At 48.6% G+C, this 17575-nt stretch overlaps 2 protein-coding genes across 2 annotated transcripts in view; one reads left to right on the plus strand and one right to left on the minus strand.

Annotated features, from left to right (window-relative positions):
- Nucleotides 1–4704, plus strand: part of LOC130130393 (myelin transcription factor 1-like) — a 254900-nt gene extending 250196 nt beyond the window's left edge. Inside the window, exons 19-21 of the mRNA XM_056300096.1 lie at nucleotides 205–308; nucleotides 1704–1847; nucleotides 4561–4704. Of these exons, the coding sequence (XP_056156071.1) occupies nucleotides 205–308; nucleotides 1704–1847; nucleotides 4561–4704 (392 nt within the window). The remainder of the gene's footprint in view (nucleotides 1–204; nucleotides 309–1703; nucleotides 1848–4560) is intronic.
- Nucleotides 4705–7144: 2440 nt separating this feature from the next.
- asxl1 (ASXL transcriptional regulator 1) overlaps nucleotides 7145–17575 on the minus strand; it is a 119224-nt gene continuing 108793 nt past the window's right edge. The window contains exons 7-11 of the mRNA XM_056273489.1: nucleotides 12149–12315; nucleotides 11893–11989; nucleotides 11633–11738; nucleotides 10576–11536; nucleotides 7145–10360 (exon numbers count right to left, since the gene is read on the minus strand). Coding sequence (XP_056129464.1) covers nucleotides 7688–10360; nucleotides 10576–11536; nucleotides 11633–11738; nucleotides 11893–11989; nucleotides 12149–12315 — 4004 coding nt within the window. The 3' untranslated portion in view covers nucleotides 7145–7687. The remainder of the gene's footprint in view (nucleotides 10361–10575; nucleotides 11537–11632; nucleotides 11739–11892; nucleotides 11990–12148; nucleotides 12316–17575) is intronic.

Below are 17575 nucleotides of genomic sequence, written 5' to 3' on the forward strand. Positions count from 1 at the left end.
CATCCTGTGTCCCTGCATGCTTTGGATATGGTATAGGCAGGTATTTAGCTGTGTTCTCCTTTATTAGCTTTTGAGATACAGATCCAATTCTTTAGAGGTGGATAAGCTTGAGCGGTTCTCACCAGATCAGCCTCAGCTGAGCTCACTTTGAAGAAACGGTGTGTGATGACTTTGCTCGTTCATTGTTATAAAACTTTATTCCAGTTCTGGAGAATGATGAGGACATCAGGCAACTCAATAAGGAGATCAGTGAGCTGAATGAGTCCAACTCAGAAATGGAGGCAGACATGATGAACCTGCACACCCAGGTCAGTTGCAAAACTGAGCTGTAGGGAACATTTGACTTAATTTTGACTTACATTTCATGGTATTTAAGAATTTGATCATAATTGTCAATTGGTAGGGCATCTGGGTGGCATGGCGGTCTATTCTGTTGCCTACTAACACGGGCATCGCCAGTTCGAATCCCTGTGTTACCTCCGACTTGGTCGGGCATCCCTACAGACACAATTGGCCGTGTCTGTGGGTGGGAAGCTGGATGTGGGTATGTGTCCTGGTCGCTGCACTAGCACCTCCTCTGGTCGGTCGGGGCGCCTGTTCAGGGGGGAGGGGGAACTGGGGGGAATAGCGTGATCCTCCCAAGTGTTACGTCCCCCTGGTGAAACTCCTCACTGTCAGGTGAAAAGAAGCAGCTGGTGACTCCACATGTATGGGAGGAGGCATGTGGTAGTCTGCAGCCCTCCCCAGATCAGCAGAGGGGGTGGAACAGAGACCGGGACGGCTCAGAGAGTGGGGTAATTGGGCAAGTGCAATTGGGGGATGGAGAGGGGAAAAAAACCCCTCAAAAAACTATTGTCAATTGGTAAGTTTACAATCTGTCAGTATTTTTTTAGTCATTTGAATGTATTAGGAGTACTGTTATGAGGTAAATGCCTCTCATGCGACCCATACATATGTGTCTGTACCGTCCAGCTATATATAAAAGCTGTTTTCTTCACTTCTTTACATAAATGTACAAATTACATCACACTCAAGCTCTAGACAGTCTTTACATATGTGCCAGATGTAACGAAGGGCACGCTGTTCCAACCTTTCACTGTTCAGATGTTCAAGGTGATATGTGTAATATTCCATTTTATGTGTAATATTTTCATTTTCCTGAAGAATAAATAATACGACAAGCCTCGACTCCCAAAAACTTGGCACGCAGCTGCAGCCCTCAGGAACATATACAGGGATTGCAGCAGTCCACAGGGCTTTCAGTAATGGGAGGTTTTGGAGAGCATGCTGGGCATCTACGATCTTTATGTTGTTGGTCATGCTGGCTTTGGATTGTTTTGTTGTTCACATTACTGAACAGTAGATGCCAGGATTCCAGAAGTTACGCAAAGCATTCTAGTGTTATTTTAGTGTCTGGAGTCTACATGCCAGCTGATGATGAACCAAACTATGGCTGTTCTTCACTGAATTGTTTTTGACAAAGGCCAAGACATTTTTATTATTATTAAATATTGACTACAGATTTATTCTGATTCATTCTCAAGTTTTGAGTGTTGATAAGTTCCAGGTTGCTCTGTTTGAAATTATTCCAGTTGAGCAAATGCTTGTTTCTTAAGTGTATGCCACATTTTTTTTCTGACTCTTAATTGCCAAACTTGTTTGTCTGGGTATTTTCCTACTGTTTTCCTGTGGTTGGGCTCCAGATCTCTTCCATGGAGAAGAACCTGAAGAGCATAGAGGAAGAGAACAAACAGATCGAAGAGAAAAACAAAGCTTTGTTTCTGGAACTTTCTGGCTTGAGTCAGGCCCTGATCCACAGTCTGGCTAACATCCGCCTGCCGACCATGGTGAGTTTGGAACTGGAGTGGAGGGTGTTTGATGATACGCATATCAGATACATTACAAGACATTTAGATACGTGAGATAGGCAGGACAAGCAAGTACCAACTTGCCAGTTTATTAGGTACACTATCATGTTGAACGAGTTTTCCTGGGCATGGGTTCTACAAGATGTTGGATGTGTTGTGCAGAAGTGTTGCTTTGCAAATTGGGTGGCTGCACAGTCTTGCTGTGAACAGCCCTTTCCTCCTCATCAAAGATGCTCAATAGGGTTGAGATCCAGGGACTGTGCAGGTCATTGAAGTGATGAAAACTTGCTGTCATGTTCCTGGAATAACATTCCACACCTAGTTCCATGGTGCTGGAAGTGTCCATCCAAATGTGGATAAACTGTTGCCATGATGGGATGACCCTCGCCTATGGTCATGAGCTTTGGGTGGTGACCGAAAGGGTGAGATCATGGATACAAGCAGCTGAAATGAGTTTCCTCCGTAGGGTGTCTGGGCTCAGCCTTAGAGATATGGTGAGGAGCTTGGACATCCAGAGGGAGCTCAGAGTAGAGCCGCTGCTCCTTTGCATCGAAAGGAGCCAATTGAGGTGGTTCGGGCATCTGATTATGATGCCTCCTGGGCACCTCCCTTTGGAGGTTTACCGGGCATGACCAACTGGGAGGAGACCCCGGGGTAGACCCAGAACTTGCTGAAGGGACTACATGTCCAATCTGGCCTGGGAACAGCTTGGAATCCCCCAGGAGGAGCTGGAGAACGTTGCTGGGGAGAGGGACATCTGGAGTGCCCTACTTAGCTTGCTGCCACCGTGACCCGACCCCGGGGAAGTGGCTGAAGATTAATGAATGAATGAATGAATGATGGGATAAACTAGTTCAGTAACGATCAGCTATGTTGTACTGCTCACACCTTCTCTAGGGGACATTAGGAGCCCTAATATATGCCAGGAAACATTCCCACACCCTCCTGTCCCTACTGCTGTGTACTATTGACACCAAACAGAATGGCTCCATCGACTCATGTTGCTTGTGTCAAATTCTGATCCCTCCATCGTGATGATGCAAAAGAAACCTGTATTCTGCTGACCAGGCAGTCCAGTATTAATGTTCCGGGAGATGCGCCTTCTTGCTCTTTGCTGACATTGGCATCCGACATGGTTTTTTGGCTGTTGTAGCCCAGTTAAGACCGTTAAGTGGTGCATTCTGAGATGATATTCTCTGCACCGATGTTGGATTCGGATGTGATTTGCCTGGTTATGGTCTGTTTGTTTACTTGCATGATTCTCGCCCATCTCCTTTGGTGCCTCTGATCCACAACTTGTCTTCATTCACAGGATTGATAATTGGTACTTTGTTGCTTTTCACACCTCTCGGTAAACCCTTGAAAGGGTTGTTTGTGAGGACCCCAGGACTGCTGGTAGGAGATGCTACAACCGGCACACCGAGTTACATATCTTGCCACATTAAAAAGTTATTAAGGTCACGCGCTTCACCCATTCCAACGCTCAGTTGAACCCTAACTGAAGGAGTGCCTGATTTCTACCACACAATCCAGTCACATGAAATGCTGGAGCCATTGGACTATTTGTGTGAAGGTGCGGCGTGTACCTAATAAACTGGCAACTCGGTGTATGCGCACATACAAGTCAGACTTGGATATCTACACACAAATGCATGCGAACGTCCATCCTCGTGCACATTCACAGAGTGCTGAATATTGTCAAGAACTGAACTTAGATGCGTTGTTCTGGATCAGACTTCTGCAGCGTGCATGGCCTGCCCTGCACATCTGCAAAGACACACATAGGACTTAACTTTATCTTTTGCCCTTTACATTTATGTTTATTTTCCATTTTTTTCTTTCTGTAAATGTTGTACCCGTTTAAAATTTCATTTCTGAGAGCAACTGCAGTAATCACTACCTTCCACTGGAGGCACTGCCTCGAGGCTAGAGTATTGTTGGGTTGTTCCCAAATTCATCAATTAAACTGAAGTAACTACGGTAATACCGGTATCGAAATCTTCCATTTTCGGGCGTCCGGGTAGCAACGGTCTATTCCGTTGCCTACCAACATGGCTTAGTCGGGCGTCCCTATAGACACAATTGGTCGTGTCTGCAGGTGGGAAGCCGGATGTGGGTATGTGTCCTGGTCGCTGCACTACCGCCTCCTCTGGTCGGCCGGGGCGCCTGTTCAGGGGGGAGGGGGAACTGGGGGGGGGGAAATAGCGTGATCCTCCCACGCGCTACGCCCCCCCCCCCCGGTGAAACTCCTCAGTCAGGTGAGAAGAAGCGGCTGGTGACTCCACATGTATCGGAGGAGGCATGTGGTAGTCTGCAGTCCTCCCCGGATCGGCAGAGGGGGTGGAGCAGAGACCGGGACGGCTCGGAAGAGTGGGGTAACAGGCTGGATACAGTTGGGGAGAAAAAAAAAGGGGGGGGTAATCTTCCATTTTCAAATGGAATGCTAATCACAGCGCCTTTAGGACTAACACAAGTTGACAGTAGGCACCTCATGAGGATTATTTTGTCTCCCTGAAGAAGGAAATGTGTACTCTGCGGACATGCTCTTACTACCACTACTGCTGGGTGAGGGCCCAGCGTCGGTGTGTTTGAGGTGCTAGGGTCAACCTCATTACAGACACGTGCCGAATGTCGTTTGAATCCCGTGGTCAGAGTCATTATGAAGTGGTGTGTGTGCTTATCTTTTCCTCAGCAGGAGCCACTTTCAGAGCAGAACTTTGACAGCTACGTGGACACCTTGACACACATGTTCACCAATAAAGACTGCTACCAAAACCCGGAGAACAGGGCTCTGCTGGAGTCCATCAACCAGGCAGTGAAGGGAATTGAAGTCTGAAGTCAAAAAGCAAATCTGAGCACCGAGGATTAAAAAGGGGAAAGAAGGGCACCATGATGTGCTGTGGGTTCGAGGCCTGCCCCCAACATTTATTCCTTTTCTTCCAATCGCTTTGAATATCTGATTAGTTCTCATCATTTCAAAGTACTTTTTTTTGTCTGTTCTTTGCGATTGTTTGTTTGCATGTTGCTTTTGGAAGAAATGGACATGAAGCGACCTGAGTATGGGTGAATATGTAAATTCTGTTTGCTAGCACACTAGAATACTGTGCTGATGTGAGCAAGGCTACCGAAACACATAGAGCAAAACCGCACTTATGATATGGGTGTAGAACAACCATATAATGCAGTACACAGTCTTATTGGCCCAGCCTACCACAGTCCCTTGCCACAGTCCCTTGCAGAATCCCTTACCACAGTCCCTTGCCAGAGTCCCTTATCACAGTCCCTTAGCTAGTTGACACGTCCCATCTCCCGTGGGTCATGCTGATAGTGTTCGTAAGAACAGTGCCGTGGCACTTTCAGGGTTAGTTTGTGGAATTATTCTTATTATTTCTGTGTATTTGAGTCTTGAGAAGATTTTGGTTCACTGATGTTATTTATACAAGTCTGCTGAATTATGTTTGCTTTTTCTTTATTAACTATTTCAAAAGAATTCAGATGGTTTTAAACTGCAACCAGGACGAGGAATTAATTTCTTCTGTATTGCAAAATGAGGAGGAAAATATTTTAAGATATCAACTATGAATTGTTTTATATACCTTATTTATGTGAAATGCTGGGATCTTTTTAAGTGCAAATATTTTGTAACTGACAATTTTGATAATTTTCTAAAAATTCTTTGCCTCTGTTCATGATTTTCCTCATTATTTCCTCAAAACAATGAGAACCCTGCAATGAGCTGGGGATAATGTGCTGTACATATTTGATATTTGTTGAAGAACAAAGTAATTGTGTATATTTGGTATTGTCTGTGTATATCATTGACGTGTGTGGATTAGTCCAAGCTGTTCTTGAAATAAAGGAAACCCACAGTGAAACTGTCATGTACACTTAGCGCTACAGGTTTCTTTTTGAAGTACTGATTTTAACTTTTACATGGCAAGCTTTATGTTCAGATGAGTGCCAGTCACAACAAAAACCTTGTTGTTCCTGCAGAACACAATGCTTTGTTGTAATGACAAAACACAACTGCTAGGTTTGCTGACTATGTAGACAAAAACTGACATTCCCAAATTAGCAGTCCCCTTGTTAATTCCAAATATGGCCTTTTATAGTCATAAAATCCTTATCTGTGAACCACCACAATCGTGACCTCCACGAGTCCGAATCTGCACCTGTGACGTATTTTCTACAACTGTCAGGGACAAAAACCAGCCGAGGACACAGGGCATGCACCACACACTGGTACCCCTACCAGCCCATACCTCAGTAACCTTTCCCTTTTTTTCTGGATTTCCCCCTTTTTCTCCCCAATTGTACCCGGCCAATTACCCCACTCTTCTGAGCCGTCCCGGTCTCTGCCCCACCCCCTCTGCTTATCCGGGGAGGGCTGTAGACTACCACATGCATCCTCCATACGTGTGGAGTCACCAGCTGCTTCTTTTCACCTGACAGTGAGGAGTTTCGCCAGGGGGACGTAGTGCGCGGGAGGATCATGCTATTCCCCCCGTTCCCCCTCCCCTCCCAAATAGGCACCCCGACCGACCAGAGGAGGCGCTAGTGCAGCCACCAGGACACATACCCACATCTGGCTACCCACCCGCAGACACGGCCAATTGTGTCTGTAGGGATGCCCGACCAAGCCGGAGGTACCACGGGGATTCGATCCAGCGATCCGTGTTGGTAGGCAACAAAATAAACCACCATGCCACTCGGACACCCAGCCTTTTCCTTTCATCAGTAAGGTTGCCAAAAGATTCCGAGTTTGTGCAGCAGTGGGGATCCATTTTTTTAATAAAAATGCTTAATCTGGAAAAAAAAGTTGTTTATGAGGCTCAGATAATTTAAGATGGGGTAACTCCAGACTGACCCTCGCAATAAAAAAAACCTCACCTATGGAAGTCAATACAGACCTGACAATGTGCTAGTCTGAGAACATGTCATGAGTGGAAGCTCTTACTGTAGAGGATGGACTGTGAAGGACATACACAGACCAGTTGGTGGAGCAGTTGGTGGAGCAGCTGGCTCCCCGAGCTCGTCTGGATGTATTAGCAGATGCAGTAAATCTTCTACTGGATGGAGCAACATAAGTGTGGCCCATTCTGAAAGCCAGTCAAACCCATTTAGAAACAACATCCAACTCAAAATCTGCATGTCCAGTGTCGACTGTGACCCCCCCCCCCCCCCCAAAAAAAAACAAATCCTGAGTGGGTGGGGTGGGTGGGTGGGGAAGTAAATCACAGCTTAATTGTTGCTTTATTTGTTAAATTTACTGTGATTAACTGCAAAGTACAGACTTTGGGAACAAAAGGAAATGAGCCGAAACAAACAGCAGCAAATGAGACCATTTACTTGTTTTAATGGTTAAAAAAATATTTTTTTGCGCAAAGAGACAAGAATAAGTTCCTCTTTGAAAAGCAAAGCAGGAACGAAAACAATATTGGCCACCATATCTAATAAGATGAGGTAAATGTTTCTGATGAGAGAGAAAACAAAAGGCACAATTTACAATCAACCATGCCTCAAATTCACAATAGTAATAATAGTAATAATAATTATACGACAACAATAATCACGTAACATTAGAACAGCTTAAAAAATGTGAAAATATGCAACGAAAAAAATACAGACCGATCTCATTATACAAGGCAACACTGCCAGTCTGGGGGCTCCCGTCTGCTCTGCGTTAATCGAAGGTGATGTCTACTTGAAAGCTCCACATCCCTACTGAAGTCCTCCACAAGTCTGCTGCTTAATACTGTACACGTTGACCTACGTAGGAGATGGTGCGACTTGTATCAGCCTCGAGTATTTCATGGACACTATCTGACCACAAGACAGGATACGCACAGTTTGGAGGGGCCGATGCAGTCATCGTGGCAAAAGGCACCGCAGCCCTGGCACATAATCATTGCTTTGAGGCGACACGAGCACTTTAGCGCCACCTCCTCAGCTGCACTGTCTGCAAAAGCCTGGATGCTGAGGGTGGTGGTCTGGGTGGTGCCAAGGCGTGGCCGCAGTTGGAGCACACCATCAGCCAGACTCCGCGAGAAGCCGCTGCCATCCATCACTGACATGTTAGCTGTATAGCTAACTCCTCCCATACCTCCGCCCTGTTTTGGCAGCTTCCCGTACAGATGGAAAGGAAGGGAGGATGCAGAAGAACAGGGTGTGGGGGAAGAGGAAGACAGAGAGGAGTATGGAACTTTACTATGCTCTTTCTTGGCCATTCTAGCTAAAGTCATCTCCATGTTAAGCAGTCCCTCCATCGCCCCTCCACTGAGGTAGCCATCCACACAGTTTCCAGGCTCCTTTTTGGTAACACTCATAGGAGTGGTGGGGGAGGATTTGGCAAGAGCTTGGCATGAGGGCCGTGTGTTGACTTCACTTTTTACACTGGATACAGTGGAGATCTGCTGATGGTGGGGGGGCTGGGATTGTGGTGGGCGCCAATTGATCTTCATAGCAGGCAGCATTTCTGAGGGGCAGGGGTCTGCATGCGGTGGTGAGGGGCCATTAGGGGTTGTCCGAATGGCTGTCTGGGGTCTGTCTGGAGTGTCGCCCTGTGATGGTTGTAGTCCAGGAGATTCTTTGATGATAACAGATCCAGCCATGGTTTTTTGAGAAGTGTGGTCTAACAGACGCCTGGATACAGGAGAGCAGGAGGAGGAAGAGGATGGTGGCAGGGAGGTGATGACAGGTACAGCTCCTGGGGGCACAGCACCACTAGGCTGTGGGGACACGAATTGCTGCATGGCAGTTGCCTCCATCAGACAGGAGACACTGCGTCCAGTTCCGGGAGACTTCTGCTGGCCTCGGTTCTGAGAAGACGAGATATCTGGACCAGAGGATGCAGCTATAGTCTCATGGGCGACCCTGACACAGGGGCCAGGGTTCCTAGTAGCCAGAGCCTTAGACTGGAACACTCCTGGCAGCCGATTTATCTCCAGTCTGTTAGCTGAGTGGGACTGGGGAAGGACCTTCTCTAGCGGCAGACTGCCCTGTAGCAGCTGGGTGACCAGAGGGTTGTTGGCTTCCACACTGGACACAGGCCTGGTTGAGCTAGCCACCCTCTTGGAGGCTGCAGTACTTGTAGTAGTGGTAGTGAGAGGGATGGACGACTTGGGGGCCCCTCTACAGTCCTCTTCACCAGAGCTCTGGTTTGCTACTTTAGGCTCATCTCCAGGTTCCTTTTTTGTAGGAACATTATTGTGTGCCCTGTACTCTTGGGAATGGGCTGTGGGGATAGACTGCTGATCCGGCTGAGGATGAGCAAGGCCATTGGGAAAGCACGGCTGGATGACTGTATGTCCATGGCGGTTGGACACATGAGCCTGGATAACTGGCTGCTGGTTCTGAAGAGGGGGGCTGCGAATGATTTGCTGGCTATTACTCCGGGTTGCCAGGTGGTGACGCCAGTCATGGTTGGAGTGCTGCTGATCATCTTCCTGGCTCTCATTCTCACAGTCGGAGGCTGTCTCAGTAGAGTCACTGTGACCCCCAGCTTCATCTTCCTTCTCTTCTACTGAAGAGGGGACATGTTCAGGGGAGCCCACGTCTGCTTGCTGCCTCTCTCTAGCTGGTGGTGAGGGAGTTGGCAGAGGGCCAACATGGTGGGAACTGTACTGAATGACACCACCTCCTCCACTTCCCTTCCCTTGTTCTCGCACCAAGGCCTGAGAGGTGGTGGCCAGGCTTTGGATAACATCTATACCCTGGGCCCCAAACCTGGGAACAGAATCTGGGATGGAGGTTGGAGCAAGGAATGGACCTTCAGAAGGCTGCTCTTCCCTTTCTAAGGCCATACTAGGAGGCCCCTGGCATTGCTCTCGATAGCAAGAGGCCACAGACTCTGACATAGTGTCCTGCTCCAGAGCTGGCAAGGCAACAACCTTGTGTGACAGCCCATTGGAGGTGCTTTGGACTGTTGCTGTTGCATCTACTACTGCTCCTTCCTCTGTAGTCATCTTCTCCCCAGATGTGTCATCCTGAGATGGGGTTGGGGTAGGGGTCTGTGGGGGCTCTGAGGAGAGGGAGGTGGAGGTAGTGGATAATGAGGGTGAGGGGGATGGCTGTGGTGTTGGAGGCTCTGTGGCACCTACATTGGGAAGCTGTAGTTGTGCTCCAGATGAATGAGGGTCCGCAGGCGATCCCTGCTCCTCCACCTCACCACCTCCTCGTCCTCCATCGTCTCCTCCGGGCTCGACAGGTCCTGGATGTTCCCGTGCTCGTCGTCCACTGCTGCGATCCGATAGCCCAGCAGCAGCCCGCAGCCCACCCCCGCCCGGCCCTGCCCCGTCGCCAGTGGCTGCAATAGCAGCAGCGGCTTCGCGCTGGGCCCTGGCCTGCTGGGCACGGGCCTTGATGTCCGCAAGGGTGCGCGCGCCCCCCGTGCCCGACCGCCGCGAGCCCTCCCCGGAGGGCACAATGCGGGGACAGATCTGGTAGGTTGGGGGACCTTTGACCCAGGGTGGTTTGATTCTAGACAGTTGAATCTGAGGACAAAGAGAGAGAAAAAGATAAAGCTAGTCTTACAAAATAATTAAAGCACACAAAAAACATTTAGAGCAAACGACATTGGTTGAATTATAACTAATTTCAGATTTAATCTGAAGTGGCTTTCAATTCAGTGACAGTTTAAATACAAGTCTAACAAAATATTCATTAATTCAGCAGTTTCCCCTGCAATACTCCCTTCTACTATTCATACCCTGATCGGCGGGACCTTGGGCTCTTCTGCTGTCGGCTGCGGCTTCTCTGAAAGGACACCATCGATTGTGGTACGAAAGGACTGACGGTCGTCGAGCCGTGGTCTCTTTTCAGGGAAGCTCGAGAAGGCCTGGGCCTCGTCTGGTCTCCTTTTCTGCTCCTTGGACTGGGGAATAGGTGCAGGAGTGGGGGCTGGGCTTGCTGAAGGGCTGCTCTCACGGCTGCTGGTGGCCGTGCCTCCTGTAACCGAGGTAACGACAGATGCCGTGTCATCCAGCGGGTCAACAGCAGCAGCAGCACTAGAGGAAGAGGTGGAGGAGGAGGAGGAGGAGGAGGAATCCAGGCCAACGGCAAAGTCTCCCTGTCTGTCTGGGGGTGAAGATGGGAAGAAAGCAGGGGATGAGGATGAGGAAGAAGAGGAGGAAGGGGAGGAAGTGGAAGCCAGTGCAGGCGCAGACTCTTCTGGTAGCAAGCACGTTGAAACCTCAGCCTCCTCATTAGCACTGGTGGAGGCTGGGCTTGGGCTGGGCGTGATGGTGGGAGCTGGTACTGTGGCAGACTCTAGAGCAGGGGAGGGTTCAGGCTCTAAGGAACCACAAACGGCAGGAAGCTCCAGGACAGACTCTGCTTGGAGCACCACTTCTCCCTGAACCACCGAGTTGTCAGACATAGGGAAGGTGATTGAGACTGGCGAGGGATCCAGTGATGTACTGGCATCTGTGGCTTCCGGTGCCTGCAGGACTGGGGGAGGGGCCTTGCAGAGGGTGCGGCGTGCTCTGCGCCGCAAATCAGCCCGTGTGCGTCTTCTCATCCTGCCATCTCTTCTCCGGCGACCCACACTGCTGCGCCTCTTGGGGGTCCCAGCTGCCACCACTGCCATGTCGCTCTCCAGTACACTTGCTGCTACATCTGTAGCCTCAGTCATGGTCAGCTTCAGGGACTCCTCTTGCGTAAGGCCAGACCTAAAAGCACCACAATAAAGTAAGTAAAATAAACTTGAGTAAAAACTGATAATAGGTGACTTTTCAAGGTACTTGATGAACCACATGCTTTCTCACTTTTGACCATGATATTCTTCAAAAAACTTTTCCTTCCATGCTTCCACCTTCTTCTCTTTCTCCATCTCCTGCCGGAAACGCACCTGCATCTCATGGGTGAACTCCCCTGAACCAGTGAGACACATGTCAACATATGAAAAGACTTTTTTTTATTAAATCTTTTTTTTATTTTCCCCTTTAACATGTACATGTTAACTGCAGCCTGGTAGATGTGAAATTAGAAAAATCCCCATCAAAGATCACATTTCTCTTCCACTTACCCTCAGCTAGCCGCTCTTTCCAGCTCTGAGAGGCATGGGTGAAGAACTCATTGTTGAGGGCGGAGCTACTGAGACGGGCCATACCATCTGGTCCAACCTGAAGGAGCAAAGACAATTGAACAGTCAATGGCATTAAGAAGAAAAACCATACAAAAACAAAACAAAACACATCAGAAACAACGGACGAATAGCAGCAAATCAGACTTGGCCACTGAAACTGGACGGCTGTGTTTTGTAGAAGACAATGAGTGAGCACCTGGCGATCGACCTCAGGGAGGAGCTGTAGGAGTTGCTGCTGAGAGTGGGTGGGGAAGGCAGAGAAGGTGCGCACATTAATGAGGGCCCTGATGTTGGTGTTGACCAGGATGGAGCCAGGTGTTTCAAAGTCAACATCAACTCCTCCCCTGCTCCTCTTCATAGGCCCTGCCAGGAGAGAGCAAGAGAAAAAATGGCTTTCAACTGAGGTCTTACAAACTCAACTCATATAGTTTCACCCATCACTGTTATTAAATAATGCTGTATTTCCATCCAGTCTGAGCCCTGTGACTGGGGCTTGGTCCCAAGGATAAAATAAGCTAACAAGGCAAGTTTCAAAACTGCTAAATTCCAAAATGGCCTCCGTGTCAGTTGTCCACTCACAATTTCCCTCTGCAAAAAGACGTAAATGGGTAGCAATTCACAAGCATTACCCACAAGTCCACACTACTTCAGAAGGTCACAACCATCTTGTTCTCCCCAATTAATGATTTATGGAACTGTCACTTCAGAATGTGCTTGATCAGGGGGGGTGGGGGGCTCAAACAGTGTTAAGAAGGTTGGCCTCCCCAACAGGAAACGGTGACATGGTGATGATTCACACATCTGTATGCTTAGAACAGTACCAGATGTCCCAATCTGATCTGACATATTGGTAGCGGAGCTGATCAAGTCTCATTTTAATAGACCAGTTTCTGCTATATTAAACCTCATCAAATTGGGATCATTTCTCAAAACAAAAAAAATAATGTTTTTTTACACACTTCCGGTGTGGGAAGATGGCAGCGCGAACTCGACTTTGTGGCGGCCTCACCCAGTGCTGACCATGCAGTGTCTTTGTCCACGTCTAAGTTTGTGTCTTCGTGTGAAGTTTTTATTTTGTTAATCAATTTTTTTTGTTGTTGAATGGCTAGGGGAGCTGGCGTTGGATCAGCTGAGAGAGCTTACGGCCCTGCCAGGAGCTGTACGGCCCTGCCAGGAGCTGTACTCGAGAGGAAACACCGAGGCAGTCTGGCAGTGGCCTCACCCAGCATCGACTGTGCAGTGTTTTTGTCTGCGTCTGGGTCGTTGTGTGGAGTACGGAGGAGGTGTGTCGAAGGTGTGTGGCTGGGAGAGCTGGCAGTGGATTGGCTGGGGAAGCCGGGTCTGCTGCATCCGATGGGCCCAGGGACGAGCAGCTTCACGTATTAATCGTTACTATGGGCAAATCTGTTCTTACACACCCATGGAATTTTTTTTAGCCCTCAAGTTTGTCTGACAGTTAGCAGCAAAGCATGATGGTTATTTGTAATTCCTTCCTCCTAACATCCGTTGTCTACCTCTTGCAAAGAGCAATCACCCAGGCCTGCAAAGACATCAGTGTTAGCCAATCGCTGTCTAAATTCAGGGGTTACCCAGGTTCTACACTGGTCTCTGAGACAAACTTAAGAGTAAAAATCCCATGGGTGTGCACGCACAAATTTGCCCATAGTAACGACTGATACATGAGGCCCCTGGGCCCTGCCTGGAGCTGCGCCCGGGGAGGAAACACGGAGGGCCGTCTGACAGGACGCGGAAGCGAGGCAGGCTAAGCTAACTGCTAGCCTATGCAGACCGGCAGTTCCAACAGCCATCCTGGCTGGTATTCGTTCTCTGGACAGTGGAGTATTTTTGGACTGCGCTGCACTGAGTGGACTGTGTTGTTGACTGTTTGTGCTTTTTTTTTTTTTTTGCTTTATTCTCTCTGTTTTTGTATGTTTTTGGTGGTGTTGTTTTTGGGAAATTTTGGGTGTGTGTTTTTTGTGTTGCACCGCTGTGGGCTGGGAGAAACGAAATTTTGTAAGAAATGACAATACATTGTTCCTGATTCCTGATTCATTTCGCCTGCTTGCATTGTGTTTACACTCGCTGTCATCTTGGTGTCACATGTTCAGCTGTCAAACTGACATGACTCACAACTGGCAGCAGTAAGGCACATGTTTTAAAAAGTGAAAAACAAGCAGCTAAAATGTCTGCAATGTGAAAGTCTTTAAACTGGAAGATGTAAAAACCCAACAGCAACTTGTGCTGTGTGTGATGCCCGTGTTTCACGAGGCTTCAGTGTACATGCTACTTTCAACACAAAGGGAGGTGGTGAGTATTGGGCCAGATGTCCTACTTGCCAAAAGGAATGCGAAGCGGTGCGGTGGCCTCTTGCTTCCTGGTGTAGTGATCACCGCAGGTCCATTAGGACCTTAGCATATGGCCGCTCCTAAGCAAATGTGTCCACAGCAGCACCTTCTCGTGGTACCTCCTGTTTTCACAAAGTCTGCTGCGGGGGCGACCGGGTTCCCAGCAGTATAACCGGGTGGGTGGATTGGACTCGTTAGCTTTGGTTGGCACCCAGTCTAGGAGAAGGACAACTCTGATTTCAGACCCGGATAGTTGAAGCTTGTGAGCCTGTCGGGCAGTTCATCTGGGAGAAGCACAACTCTGATTTCAGACCTGGGTAGATGAAGCTCATTAGCCTTGTCAGGCAGTTCATGTAGGAGAAGGACAACTCTGATTTCAGACCCAGTAGATGAAGCCCGTTAGCCTGTTGGGCAGTTTGTCTAAGAGAAGGACAACTCTGATTTCAAACCCGGGTAGATGAAGCTCGTTATCCTTGTCAGGCAGTTCACATAGGAGAAGGACAACTCTGATTTCAAACCCGGGTAGATGAAGCTCGTTATCCTTGTCAGGCAGTTCACATAGGAGAAGGACAACTCTGATTTCAGACCTGGGTAGATGAAGCTCGTAAGGCTTGTCAGGCAGTTCATCGAGGAGAAGGACAACTGATTTCAAACCCGGGTAGATGAAGCTCATTAGCCTGTTTGGGCAGTTCATCTGGGAGAAGGACAACTCTGATTTCAAACACGGGTAGATGAAGCTCGTCAGCCTGTTGGGCAGTTCATCTAGGAGAACAACAACTCCGATATCAGACCCAGGTAGATGCAGCTCGTTAGCCTGTCAGGCAGTTCATCTAGGAGAAGACAAACTCTGATTTAAAACCTCCGCTTGCCTTGTGGATATACTCGTCTACAGGAAAGGCTTCGGGAAGAAACCCTGAGGAAAAATCTACATCCGTCTCCATTTCCAGTTGTCTCGCTAGTCTTGTCACTGTAGGTAGTAGGTGGTCTCGGATGAGAGAGTGGGGCTGATGAGGCGCAACTCTTCCTAACTTTAATCACTGCGCAACTCATCAGTCATCCATCACAGGATGACGAGATGGCCCCTGTCACTGCGACGGACGAATAACAAAACTTTCAAGACACCACTCTTACAGAGAGAAATCACAAGTACCCGTTCACGTTACTGTGTGGCGTGTCCTTTCTTTTTGGTTTGTGGTTTTAAATTTGTAAGATCAATTGTATTTCAAAGTATTTTTGCAGATTGTTTATTTTTTATTTTGTTTAAAGAATAAATGAAAAACCATTATCGGATAGCTGTGATACTGTTTGGTTCTTTATGCAGTGCTACGTTCAACCACATGACCTAAAACGGATTAGCTTTAATAACGTGGGTGTACTGGAAGTGTGCTGTGCTGATCCACTATGTAGAAAAACACAAATATCAGGTCGGGGACTGGGGCTGATAGTCACTCAATACTACATGATTCAGACTGGAAAAAAAAAACAAAAAACAAAAAGTCATGTATAGTTATTTTTTATTACTTATTGATCCCCATGGGGAAATTCTTCCTCTGCGTTTAACCATCCTAGCTGTGTAGCTAGGAGCAGCGGGCAGCTGCCGTGCAGCGCCTGGGGACCAACTCCAGTTCATCTTGCCATGTCTTGGTCAGGGGCACAGACAGGAGTATTAACCCTAACATGCATGTCTTTCTGACGGTGGGGGAAACCGGAGCACCTGGAGAAAACCCACCACCGACATGGGGAGAACATGCAAACTCCATACAGAAAGGACCTGGGATGACCCCCCCAAGGTGGGACAACCCCGGGGTTCGAACCTAGAACCTTCTTGCTATGAGGCAACAGCGCTAATGACTGCACCACCAAGATTATGTTTGATTATGATTATTTTCCTTATTTCTAACTGGGCGACATGGCGCCGCAGTGGTTAGCGCAGTGGCCTCACAACAAGAAGGTCCTGGGTTCAAGCTTTAGGGTAGTCCAACCTTGGGGGTCGTCCTCTGTGTGGAGTTTGCATGTTCTCCCCGTGTCTGCGTGGGTTTCTTCCGGGGGCTCCGGTTTCCTCCCACAGTCCAAAGACATGTAGGTCAGGTGAATCAGCCGTACTAGACTGTCCCTAGGTGTGAACATGTGTGTGTGTGTGTGTGTGTGTGTGTGTGTGTGTGTGTGTGTGTGTGTGTGTGTGTGTGTGTGTGTCGGCCCTGTGATGGCCTGGCGGCTTGTCCAGGGTGTCTCCCCACCTGCCACTCAATGACTGCTGGGATAGGCTACAGCATCCCTGCGACCCTAAGAGCAGGATAAGCGGTTTGGATGATGGATGGATGGATGTATATTTCTAACTACTAATTTCGTCATCTTTAATCAGCCAGCTGATAACAACGCTCAGCCATTTGAAAACTAGTTACTGAAACAAAGGCTAGATTAATAACTAATAAGAGGGCATCTGGGAAGCATAGTGGTCTATTCTGTTGCCTACCAACACGGGGACTGGTGGTTCGAATCCCTGTGTTACCTTCGGCTTGGTTGGGCGTATCTGCAGACACATTTGGCCGAGTCTGCGGGTGGGAAGCCGGATGTGGGTATGTGTCCTGGTCGGTTGGGGCGCCTGTTCAGGGGGGAGGGGGAACTGGGGGGAATAGCGTGATCCTCCCACGTGCTACGTCCCCCTGGTGAAACTCCTCACTGTCAGGTGAAAAGAAGCGGCTGAAGACTCCACGTGTATGGGAGGAGGCATGTGGTAGTCTGCAGCCCTCCCCGGATCAGCAGAGGGGGTGGAGCAGTGACCGGGACGGCTCGGAAGAGTGGGGAAATTGGCCGGGTACAATTAGGGGAAAAAAGGGGGGGGGGACTAGAAGAGTGCACTCAGTAGAGTGCAGATCCCCACCAGGTGAATCTCCCCTTCTCTGGTGCTCGGACTTGGTGACAAACCACCCCTTCTTTCGCCTACTTGGGGAAGGGAAAATACAGAGGCACTGCCTGTGTACCTCCCCTTCTCCGGTGCTCGGACTTCAGCGAAAAACCAGCTGAGCAGTTAGCACTCAACTGCAAAAAAGGTTTTTTAAAGGTTTTGTATCCCCGCAACCATGAGAAATCCTTGACCGTACAGTCGTAACTGCACAGCATAAATATTAGGCTGACAGGCTCAGTCGTGTGCAAGATTAGCAGCGGACAGATACCCACACAAACGGACACAAAACACGCCTTTTCCTGCCATTACAAGACTTCTGCGCTGCGCCCAAGTCAGTTGAACAAGAAATATGGAAAGAGTTTTAAATATGCAG

The sequence above is a fragment of the Lampris incognitus genome, chromosome 2 (assembly GCF_029633865.1).
Source record: "Lampris incognitus isolate fLamInc1 chromosome 2, fLamInc1.hap2, whole genome shotgun sequence".
In the NCBI taxonomy this organism is placed as follows: domain Eukaryota; kingdom Metazoa; phylum Chordata; class Actinopteri; order Lampriformes; family Lampridae; genus Lampris; species Lampris incognitus.